Below are 12,324 nucleotides of genomic sequence, written 5' to 3' on the forward strand. Positions count from 1 at the left end.
CAAAAACTTTTTCTTCCCCCCTCCCCTGAATTTTGGCCCGTTGTTCCTTATCTTTGCCGCTGAGACTGCAAAGCTCACCAGTGAGTTTTGTGCTGCATCTTAAATTAAGAAAATTCTCATGAGAGTACACTTGAAAGGTGCTAATGATCCTCCTGTCTCTGGAAGGGTAGCAATGGCCAGGAAACTGTTCTGTGCATGACTGTCACATCTATTCATATTCATACATCCAGAGCAATGTGTCTTTTTTTTTTTTTTTCCCCTGCCACTGTCACCTAGTGCTGTCCAAATGTCGATGGATCCAAATAAGAAAATCTTCACCATTCAGTTTGAGGCTCTTTTTCAGAGTACCATCCTACGCTGCAAAAATGCCAATCCAAGGTAATTCAATCCACTGCTGAGTCCTTAAAATCCGATTCCCCTCAAATTAATATAAAAATACCCCAAAGGGAAGACTGACTGGAACGGGTGTACGCTCTGAAGGCTTGGGTTTAATTGCAGCGTACGTTTAGGCGCCACCACCTTCGTGTCATCCCTCAACTCCGAGTCTGGGTTGTCATGGGCAAATGAGCTGGACTGATTGGAACCTCAGTACACAGAAGCATGTATGCCCATGTCACTCATTTTAACTCTGTGTCATAGCCTAAAGCTAGAAGTAATTATGCTCAGTCATGCAGTTATAGAAGAGAAGCAGAGTACATCCAGGAGGTTGGGAGTTATAAAAATTCAGCTGTTTTACCAAACGAGATGGGACAGGTAGAATGCGGATTTTGGAGATGTAATCCTGAGCTGTGGCTTCATATACTGAACTTTTATTAGATGGAATCTCCGTATATTAGACCTGTTTTGGTTTAAAACTTTTATTTTTCCCTAATCAATAAAGTGAAGAACATTATCTTGCAAAAAAAAAGGTTTAGTTCGCCACAATCACAAACTATTAATTTATTTTTTGGGAGGGGTGGGGGGGATTTTATGTTGTATGTACACCAACACAAGGTAGAGCATAACAGAGTTGGAAAGGAAATGAAACATTAAAAGAAAAACAAGCATGCATTTGTACTCATCTGCCTCTCCTGAAATTCCTCTATAAAGAATTCTGAACCAACTGTGACTAAACTTCAGTCTAAATATGTCTGTTCTGCAAAAGGCTTAAGGTTTGACGAGTTTCACACAGAGATACTTTATAAAACAATGCCCCAAGCTTTAAACAAATGAAGGACCACTGTTCAATCTTCCAAAAATGAAATATTTGTCTCTTTCTATTTTTGACATCTAGAAGAGAACCAACTATTACAAAGCTATCCACCTAATCTAACTGGCTCTTTAAGAGCGGCAGAGATTCTCTGTCCAGAGGAAAAGTCTGCTGACAGGACAGTACTCCATAAATTTGGACTTTCTTATGAAGTAGCAAGAAGGAATCCCAAAGTCTCAATGCCTGTTTGGCTCAAGCCATTAAAGGGCCACTGCAAACATGTACAATAAAACTTTGACTTTAAATGCAACACATTGTCTATTGCAGAAAACTATCACTGTGCTACACCCTGAATAAACCATTCCCACAGGGAAACATGGTGTAGGCAACGTCATGCTGTGGGGAAATAAGAAGAGGGATGACTTGGAGATAGATGCAGCTAAATGCAGGGCAATCCCAGAATAACAACTGTGAAAGAGGCAGAAGACTGAATTGGGGTGAAGGTTCAGATTCCATTCAGAGAAAGACCCTGAACATAGCCAGCCTGGATCGAAGCATTTTCATCAGGTAGACTGGTCCTGTGAGAATCTGTTGCATGACTTGAAAATAGATGTTCACAGATGCTTTTCATCCAACTTGACAACACTTTACCTGTCTTGCATGACTTAAACTTCTACACGTGTAGCCCTAGAAGAAACGTATCCTAAAAGACCTGCCTTAATGGTAGTAAAAGCTGATGTATTGACTGAGGCCCTAAATCATAATTCATACTGCACATTTTAGATTTTTAGTTGTATAGCAGCATGAAAACAATGCATAACGTTTTTTTACTTCAAAATTGTTGAATACTTTGATGGTTTATTTTATAAAATTGCATAGCTGTACATCGGATTTTGTCAATATAGTGTGACAAAACATTTGTGAAGCAAAGAAGTGCTGAAAAACCCGTTTACAGTTTTACTTTACTCCAATTATTTTTATGTTCTCCTGTCTGTTAAATGCAACAATATAAAATATGTTATAAAAAAATGCCTCTTCACCACCGTTACACTGTGAGACATCTCTTAAGGGGTTCATAAAGTCTGTGCTCAGGCTTTTAGGCTTCTAAAAAAACGCCACATGGGAATAGAAATTCTGTGGGCTGTACACGTTTGTTTGGAGCTGCTCAATGTCTTGCGAGGCTATTGTATTTTCAGATAATCTGACGTAACAGTTGGCTTTTACTGGCAAACGGAGAGGTCACGGCGCGGGAGAAGGAGGGCCGCTCATTCTTTAGTTGAATCTAGTGCCTACAATGTAGTGCAGAATTCTTTTAAAATGAACTGAAAATCTGGTTATGACTTACCAAAAACTGGACAAAGTTGAAATGCAGCACTCTTAAATATGAGGTTTTCTTATTATTTTTCTTTTTCAAACTATGCAATTTGGGTGATTCAAATATGAAATATAGTTTGGTTGAATTATGTTCAGCAGTTTTCTCTCACTGCAGAAAGAGTGCACAAGATCTTGTACAAGCTCATTTGCCCTAATTTAGCCTTCACACCTTGAAAATCTAGACAAATGTGAGCTATTGCAGTAATGCTTCCTATCCACATGAGGGCGACGTGTGTTCTGTTATCAAGACGTTGCATCTCTCTCTGAATTAACCATTCTTTAGGTGGACGATTAACATTAAGTGGTGCGATTTGCCAGATGGCCCCAGGCTTTAGACAAATAAATTTGCACGTGCAGCAAAAGGGCTGTCTTAAGATCAGTCTGCGGTCTGTTCACACAGCCCTGCCTGTTTACTTAATGACAAGGATGGGTAAACAACAGAATGACAGAAATGGGGGACGCAAACATCGGAGCAGCCTTTATGGTGTGATCCATTAAACCTTAAGATAAACTGGCAGAGTGTGAGTCGAATATGAGATTAACATTGAGCAAAAGGGGTGAAAGGGACATTGTTTCTAAATTATCAAATGTGCATCAGTAATGTAGATATGTGCAATTTAGTAGTAGATGACACAAAGAAAGCACAGGTTCTGGGTATAAAACCACCTCCGCTTTATTAGAAGAGATTGGTAAATAAAATAAAAAAAGTCAGAAGAAATGTGTGAAGTCGCCAGGCCCTCTTCAGACAGAAGTCGACTCAGACAACAGACTGGGGCTTGTCCAGCCTCCTGTCCTCCTCTGAGTAACGCCTGTAGGTCTCTGCCAGCAGTGGCTCCAGGACCTCGGCCGAGCTGTGGGAGCGAGCACGCACAGCACAGGCGATGACCCCGCCCACAGCAGCGACAACCACCACCGCCACAACAATGGCCACCGTGATGATCTCAGACAGGGTGAGGGGACGAGCTGCGTAGGAAAGGAATGCAGGTGAGGTGAAACTGGGTCATTGGGAGCAAAAATGTTAATGGATGAGTGTGAATGTGCTGCTCACCTGGCCACTGGACCTCATACGAGTATCCCAGGTTTTCAGGGGCAGGGACAAACATCTCGGCATTGGTGACAGGAGGCCAAAAAGGCACCATGTTGAACCTGCGGTTGTGTCCAATCGGGGCATTTTCTTCTGGATAAACTATTTCACCTACCGGCAGATGGTCACAGCTGTTACACGTCTTTCTTTTGCCACAGCTGAATTTACTGTGCTTTGCAAATGTACACATATAGTTTGAACTTTGGCACATTTGTCACATTACAGCAACGGTGTATATCCTGGACAACCAGTCCAACCAGCCAGTTCATCTCAGAACAACACAGAGACTCACTTTCAGCTGGAGTTTGCATCATTTTCTTCTTGCTACTCTTTTTCCTAAAAAGGTCACATCTGTGGCGTGAATGAGTAAGAGTTTTCCTGTCACCAAATTTCAGTGCATGAGATGTGAATCTCTGCAGCTCATCCAGAGTTACCATTGTAATCAAATCTCCTTCTTTGATTATTTCTCTGCTTGACCAGCTTGTCGGATTAGGTGGACAGCCATGCCTTGGTAGGTTTCCAATTGTGCAAGACTCTTGATTTTCTGATGATGCTCTGTGTCTAAAGCTTGGAATATTTTCTGTGACAAACCTCTAACGCACTCACAGAGCAGCTGCATTTGTGCTGAGACAAAAATACAAAACTCAGTTGATCAAGTAGGTGACTTCTGTAGGCACTTAAATGCACTGGATATCAGAATAGAGTGCTGAATATAAATGTGAACCATTTTTTCTAATCGTGAACGATTTTGAAACCCAGGCGTTTTTTTTTTTTTCTTTTACTTGACAATTATTCTCTTGTTTCATGTTAGAATAGCACATAACAACCCAGGAAGATAGACTGAACATCATATTTGTGAGAAGGGAAAAATATTTAAGAAGTCTGAACACTTTTCCAAGAAATTGCAAGCTTATGAGGCTGGACTCTGAGCGTACCTGGCTGGTGCCTGCGGAGCCACTCGTCGAACACCGCATCGGTGAAAGTGTGCAGCAAGACAAAGATGGGATCATTAGGAGACAGATGAGTCTGCCCACCCGTCCCGTTGAGGAAGAGGTGAGCTAGATTGTGGAGGCTGCGGATGACGGGGTCGTACATCCCCTGGGGGGCACTGTAGCCTAGTTAAAAACAGAACAACAAAAGAGAGAAAAGAAATGAAATCACTGATTTACCAAAATTAGGAACAGCAAATGCTGTCTTGGAGCTAACCATATGTGCATGTGGGTGGAGGATTGCAGGAGAGAGAGTTTCTGGCTTGAGTTTTCATCTCGATATTTTCACACGCAAACTTCAGCTTCTTTTCCTGTGCAACTGAACTGCAGTTTTCCCTTTCTATGGATGAGGTAATGGCAACGCTGCTTTAGCTGTGAATAATAGCCGATGGCCGGATACCTTCAATGCTGTTCCTGAAGCTCTCAGAAGAGGTGGAGTAGTAAGGTGGAGTATCGAAAGTGTTAAGCTCCAGACAGTCCAGCACATCCTGGGGCTCCGGCAACCTCTGCACCATGGGTCGTGCCACGTTGCCTGCTGGGTTCCTCCTGATTGGACTGCTCTCAGTACCTTGAGGATAAGGATAACGCACAAGGACAGAGTCAAGGTTGCTTGAATCAAGCAAAAATAAGTTCCAGTTATACAGTTGGGCCTTTAAATTTTTATGCTCTGGCAGAATTTCTGCTTTTGTGGATATTTTTGGGTTAGTTCACAAATTGTCATACAAGAAGATTTCTTTCAATGAAGTTTAGTGGCTGGGGGAAGATATTTATCGTCAAGCTATTTCTGTTTTGTAATTTATAAGAACAGAAACTACCAAAGTCACCTGCATCTAAGGGACGTAGACGGAAGCATCTCTGTTGCAGCTGTGGATAAAGCAGTTTATTTTTTCAGATGCCATACCTTCCCAGTGTTCTTGGCAAAATCCACAAGTTCTTGCGAATTCTTTGGCTCAGTTTTTTGAAATATCAAAGTAGTTCAATGATTGCATTGTCAGCAGATTGAGATTCCTTCAATTTGTTTTGATCAGACATTGTGTTTTTGCATTACTGTCATGTTGAAATGTTCCAGATTTGTTCCATTTCTCTTAGTTTCACATTCCTGAAACATTAGAGATCCACCTCTGTTTCACTGTTGCTGCTATCGGGACTATGGCCATGATGATTTTTGTTCTCATAACTCAAAATTACTTTACACCACAGGTTGTGAAGCTCACTGGTCTTTTTGTCACAGTGAAGGCTTTCTTCTGGAAAAGCATTTGGCATTCCAAAATAAACTTTTTTTTCCCCGTTTCCTTAACAGCCGCTTTACTTTTCCTAATACTTGAAATCAACAATGGCAATACAACACCAGGTGATCTATAGGGAACCCAAAAACTTAATGACTTTTATTTATTTATTACCTGCACCAATCTAATCAAACAAAACAGGTGAGGGGTGTGTTTAAACTTGTGTGTGTTAACTTGTAAGTAGATCATAATGGAATAAATTCAAGGTTATGATCCAGATCACTTGGTCAGTTGTAGTCGAAATTTCAGAAAGACCAAACACAATTGTTTAACATTGAACAGTTTCACCTGAAAGCTCAACGTGACTGGTCCAAAAGTTTCTGTATGAACTCTGAAAAATGGCAAATCTAATATTCTACCAGCGTGTGTAAACTTAGGAGCACAGCTGGATGTCATTTACCGTCTACTTCCATGTGGTACATTGTAGCAGTCAGATCAGTCTTAGACATGACAGGATGGCAGATAAATTTATTTCAATCGGACTCAACGGTAGTGTGTGGGGGCTTTAGAACTGAAGTTTTCTTCTTTCTTCTCTCTCCTGCACTCGTGATCTGCGCCTTTCTTTTCTCTCCTACATGCGAGCAGGGGGGCTACATAAATGGGTTATGTGTGTTTGAAGATTATTCCCTGAGATCAAAGGAACTGTAGACTTGCTAGATTCCTGTCTTCAACAAGCAGATGCACAAATGAGGCAACCCCCATTGCCACCCTCCTCCCCCAACCCATTTAAGGAGCAGTTGCTTGTTAGTGCGGGAATTACCCGACCTGTCAAGACTCTCCATGGAAAAGAATGAACACTCGTACGTCGATCACTTGTATTTTTACCTACTTCAGTCACCCTCCGCCCCCTTATGTGTTTTGACAAAATGAGATGTGACTCAATTCCATACAAAAAGAAAACTTTTAAAAAAAGCAAAGAACGTGACTAATCTCCTGGAACGAGAGCTGATCCCAATACAATCAGTCACTTTTAGCAGCTCATGCAGCTTTAAGTCACAAAAGTCTTTTATTCCGTCCTCAGTCGCGTGACCTATTGTGGAAAACATGAACATTTCAGGAAGCGCCATTGTCCTCTAGTGGGGGAATATTTCAAACTCTGTGTGCTCTAGTGCAGCCCAGAAGGCAAACACTGACAACCAGAGTAGTTTCAAACAAACTGTTAATAGCCAGCAGTATTGAATTTAGCACAACAGCTGTGAGGTATTATTTATAGCAGCTTATGTTCTACATGCTCTCTTTACAAGCTTTTTGCCCTCTTTTTTTGGATGCAGCTGAGACGATGTTGTACATCAGCAGCACCGCTCGCCTTCACGGCGAGGCGAGCGGCAAAGGCGAGTGTCTGTGCGGTGTAACTGGCTTTTTACTGTTGCAGACGGTGCCCAGCACGTCGTAGTCCTCCACGCTCTCGCAGACGACTCTCCACTGAGAGAACACGGAGTTGGGGCTGATGGAGTTCATGTCGAAGGCACTCCTCGCTCCCAGCAGCTCATCGGTGCAGATGTCACATTCGCTGCCGCCGATGGCAAAGTTCCAGTATGGCAGAGCAAAGGTGGAATCACCCAGCATATCCTGTTCAGTTGACATGAGGGCAAAATTATGCATGGGTGGATTAAATGATTAATATTAGAGGTGTGCCGATCGATCGGCCACCGATCCTTATCGGCCGATTTCCGTGAAAAAGAGTATGATCGGTGATCGCCGATCACGGTCTCTTGTTACCGATCACACAAACCGATCACCTGCTTCTCATTTATCAGCCTGTCTGTGCAGCTGGTCTCCTCTTTCCTTCACTCTGCGCAAACGCGCAGCAACAAATCCTACGTGATACGGTGTAGAACTATAACGCACTGAGTGAATGAGGACGTTCGCGTGTTGTGGCGGAAAATTGAAGCATGTGGGGTGAAGGAGGTCAAAATGCATCAACCCGACGAATCTAATGTGGCATAAAAACAATGCCATACTTGACGGAGTTTGGCTACATCGAGGCTCACTGCAGTACAAAAGACGTATGGAGGATCATACAGCAGGTAAAGCAGCGCACAGCTACAAACACTCACCCGGGTTATTAGCATGACGCTCAGAAAGTTAAACAAATAACCCGCAAAATTAGTTAAGTCTTCGAGCTGCAATGTGGTTCTGATCTCGCTGTTGAACCGCTGCTATGCGCTACACTTAGTAATATTTCACAGACGGAGCGCCGCTTCTGCTCCACCTGGTAGTGACTCTCACACCGAACCTCTGCTTAAAGCTGCAGCATCTAACCTAAAAAAAATAAAAATTACATGCGTATTAAAACTTTCGCTATCCTAACATGAGACAGATAATCTCTGAAAAAATAATCAATCTCCCTGTTCTGCATAATTTCTCCGCTCAGTCAGAAACAGCCAATCAGAACTAGCAGTAATCAGCTAGCCGCCATGCTATAAGGAAGTTTTCATTCAGTAACTCAGGATTGTTTATTGTAATGGATCCTGTATTTGCCTTTGAATGTTAAGTTTTATACTTGAATTTTTTGGCAATGTTGAGAGGTTTTATTTTGACTCTTTGCATTATTTAGCCTCTTCAGATCCGTCATATGTTTTCAGTCTGTTAAAGATAATATTACTGATAGCAGTACAATTTGCAGAATGCCTGTTTTGTTTTTTTCTTGGAAAAAGTTATTAAAAACAAGTTTTTGTCTAAATTAAGGGGAATTCATGGTTCCTTTTTCCACATAATGTAACCGGTAGTGCTTATGATTAAAAAAATAATAATTATGTGATCGGTATCGGTGATCGGCCCTCATGGGTGATCGGAATCTGCAGGAAAAAACCTGATCGGCACATCTCTAATTAATACTAATGCGTATATATATATATATATGTATATATATATATATCACCTTAACCCTTTATTTGGGGGCGGGTTGTGGGGGATTCCTTGTCAAGTTAAATGTCTGCCTTCTTTTGGTATACACAGGGAAGCAGATGTTTTTGTAACATACTATTTACATCTAGCATTATATACCAGCTAGCATAGTAGAACATGCTAGCTGGTGTACAGCAGCTAGCATATTACAGCATGCTAGCTGGTATACCACTTGTATCGTAATCTTTAGAATTAATCTGCTTCTGGTGGGGAGCCTAGAAAGACTTCTTCTGATAATCATTTACAAATGGCTAAAATCAGCCATTTGTAAAATCAGTGTGTCAAGCCACACTGCAATATCAATATAAAGCCCCCACTTACCTGCATGTCTCTCTCCAGTTGCAGCAGATGAAATCGATGCCAGGTGACAAAACCTGGACCTTCATGTGAGAAGTCCACACCTCCAAAACTAGCCTGGCCCGGTCCAAGGTATGTCTTACTGACAGAGTAGTAGTGGCTCCAAACAAAATAGTTGTAAATGGTGACATTCTCAAACTGCGGGGTGTTGCCATCGGGTCCTAACACTTCCTGGTACCTAAGACACATCAGGAACACAGTTCACTAGAGTTCATGAAGCATCAGATGATTATTTCTACCTTACAGCCAAGTCTAAGCTTTTTCACAGGGAGACAGACATTTTGGTACCCACAAGAAATTTTAAAAGCTATTCGCTTTTATTTTTAGTTTCATTGCTGTTTTCTCAGCCAAACCATAGCTTAATTTATGCTAGTTAAAGCTGTCGACTGTATTACCTTTAGCTCATCAGTTAATATGACTTATTCCTCACATTCTTCCTCACTACAGTCGGTGTGCTCTAAATGTGCCAGGACTTGAACAAACTTTTTGATTTAGTGACAAGCAGTCCTTTTACAAAATGAAACACAATACGTTCCTGAGATTTCAAAGGTTATGTGTGGCTGTTAGGGAATTTTCCATACAGATGATTTGCTCATCAGGCTAATTGATATAGCTGGTAGCATTCTTATAATTTCACTTCAACCAGAAGTTGGTTAGGAATACAGGGTCACATTTAAATGTCTGTAAAAGTGCAGACAATGTATAGTTGTAGAGCTAATCTGGGGGTGCGGCTAATTACTTGTTTGCCTTCCAGCAACACGAGAGTCTTTTCCCTTTTCTGTTCTTTCATGCTAATCCAAATATTTTTTTCTCCTTTGAAATCTTGTACGTGCGACTAAACTCTTAATGTCATAAAACTATGACATACCTTCTTGTGCAGATGACCAGGTCAGGATGAACTGTCTTTTTAGCTTGGTCTAGGGCATTTACAAAAGCCTGCTTCTCAGCTGTGCTCATCTGCATGACATTCCTCCTCACTAGAGTCAGGTTGGCAGAACAGAGAGAGAGAGAGAGAAAAGTAAATGTTAATAACATTTACCATTTGTATTCTTTATCTGCAGATGATAAGATGCTCTCTTAATCCCAGAAGCGGATGTGATTGACTTGTGAAGTTCTAAAGGGCGTACCAGGGCACACTGCATTGTCTTGCATTTTAAAGACTAAACAGAATCCATTTTCTTACCTACAGAGATCCTCTGATCACAGTTTGGCCCAGTCAAACCGTGCTTGCAGCGTCCGCAGTTGTAGCCGCTGAAGTTGCCATTGCACTGGCAGGTGCGGTTGAAGAATCTCAGTGGCCACCTCTCCCTGTCGTCACGGCCTGCGTACGGGTACTGTGGCCCGTGGCGACGACTATCGGCAGCGATTGTCACACATTGCCCTCTTCCTGTGCTGGAGCCACACTCATCCCCCGCTACGCCCGTAGGGGATGGACAACACTGGCCGCTCCGCAGCCCCTCGGGAGTGATGCACTCTCGAGGGAACTGGGCCCAAGCGAGGCTGGCACACAAGGTCACCACCAGTGGACCCGCAATCCACACGCTAACACAGTCCAGTTCAGTTTGCAACAGGTTAGAAAGAAAAGACAAAGTTACTTCAGACATTTTAAATACTGAGATTATGATGCTTCGTACCTTTTAAAAACCTTCATCACAGATGACATCTGATGCAAAAACAAAAAAGCTATTCAACGCTAAACTGACACACACTCCACATAAGCTCCACAACAACACAAGTGGGTATGCATTCTTTTGTTGAAGCCGGTTGACTCAACATAATCATCAAACCTTAACTTCATAGACGCCCCAGCAGGCAGTGAAAGTCATTATTCATAATTCACAATCCCATTAGCCTTCCAACGTAACAAGCTCAAGCGCTTTCAACAGTAGCTCGTGAGAGATGATTTCCTCCCTCTTTCTTTTTGTAGTTGGATTTGCTTGTCTTTTGAAGCTTGTAGATTAGGAATGAATGGAGTGACTAATGACTTTGGAGCAGCAAACGGAGATAATAAGATCTCAAGGAAATTACCAATGAAAACAAAATGGTGATGGTTTACATCTTTATACCTTGGTAGTCTCTAATCTCCATACAGCGTAGTCTCATAGTGATTGCCAAGGCGTTGAAGCGGTCATTCATTTTATTAAAAGGTAAGATCTTTAGTTGATTATAGTACTTTAGAAAAAAAAAGCGGAGAACATAAAGCGGACCCCTACCTCTGATGATGCATGCTGCTCCTCTGTTTGCAAAATTGTGACCCTACCCCCAAAGAATCAGCCCATTTCTCTGATTCATCTTAAATAGCTTTGGACACATGACCGGACTTTTGTAGAGCTGGAGCCAGCCTGCTCACACACATCCACGAGTGCCGTGCTCCACAAAGCAGGCTGCACACAACACTTGAGGATATCTAAACAGTAGAGATACTTTTTTTTTTTTTTTTCAACGTTTATTTTTATTCACATGCCTTGTGATCATAGCTCCAAAGATGGCACTTTGTGTGATCACTCGCAGAAAAATGCAGTGAGATGACATTCCTGGTGAAGCTGTGCACACAAAAATCCTTTTGTTTTTGTTTTTTTTTCTATCAGAAAAGTAAAAACAATGACTTCTTATGAGTTAAGTTAGACAGATGACTGGGAGTAAATTCTTGGTAGTACATGTGTACAAAATCCCCTCGAAGGGAAAGCCTGAAGGGCTGAACTCAATAAAATCCATCATCTCAATAATGCATTGTAGAATATAAATTCAACCAAGTATCAAAATGTGTGAAGATGTTGGGTTTTTTTAATCTGGGTGAGATGCCTTCTATGTTTTGGTAGCATTGTTTAGCATTACAGTATTAAAAACATTTCTATGTAATTCAAAGCAACATATTATAGATATCAGCCTACTTTCTGGGTATTTTGCCAGTCACCATTCTTTTGCATGTACAGAAGAACAGGCTTGGGCCCAACGGTACATTTGGCCAATAAAAGCATCGTTTTTTTTGTTCACCCACATTTTTGTTACGTCTTTAGTTTCTATTGCACACACAGATATATGACAGTTATCAATACCAGGAATCAATATAATGATGGCTTATTTGTTGAACCCAAATGATGGGTTTGGAAAGCAGTTGGGTAGGAAATGGCTCTTTGG

At 41.6% G+C, this 12,324-nt stretch overlaps 1 protein-coding gene across 1 annotated transcript; it reads right to left on the bottom strand.

Moving 5' to 3' along the window:
- Window positions 1–3,211: 3,211 nt before the first annotated feature.
- On the bottom strand, window positions 3,212–11,479 carry tyrp1b (tyrosinase-related protein 1b). The gene is made up of 9 exons (XM_008416636.2): window positions 11,400–11,479; window positions 10,370–10,728; window positions 10,055–10,163; window positions 9,151–9,364; window positions 7,287–7,491; window positions 5,037–5,204; window positions 4,583–4,762; window positions 3,612–3,758; window positions 3,212–3,526 (listed from the first exon to the last, which is right to left on the bottom strand). Exons 1-9 carry the CDS (start codon window positions 11,411–11,413, stop codon window positions 3,321–3,323), a joined length of 1,602 nt encoding a protein of 533 aa, XP_008414858.1. The 5' UTR covers window positions 11,414–11,479; the 3' UTR covers window positions 3,212–3,320.
- Between the last annotated feature and the right edge of the window lie 845 nt (window positions 11,480–12,324).

The sequence above is a fragment of the Poecilia reticulata genome, linkage group LG1 (assembly GCF_000633615.1).
Source record: "Poecilia reticulata strain Guanapo linkage group LG1, Guppy_female_1.0+MT, whole genome shotgun sequence".
Taxonomy (NCBI): Eukaryota; Metazoa; Chordata; class Actinopteri; order Cyprinodontiformes; family Poeciliidae; genus Poecilia; species Poecilia reticulata.

What these genes read in the sequence shown, in the direction of transcription:
- tyrp1b (XM_008416636.2), bottom strand. An exon ending in TGATCAGAGGATCTCTGTAG is followed by an intron (nt 10,164 to 10,369) that starts GTAAGAAAATGG and finishes ACCTGACTCTAG; the next exon opens with TGAGGAGGAATGTCATGCAG. An exon ending in GCTCCGCAGGCACCAGCCAG is followed by an intron (nt 3,759 to 4,582) that starts GTACGCTCAGAG and finishes ATCTGCCGGTAG; the next exon opens with GTGAAATAGTTTATCCAGAA.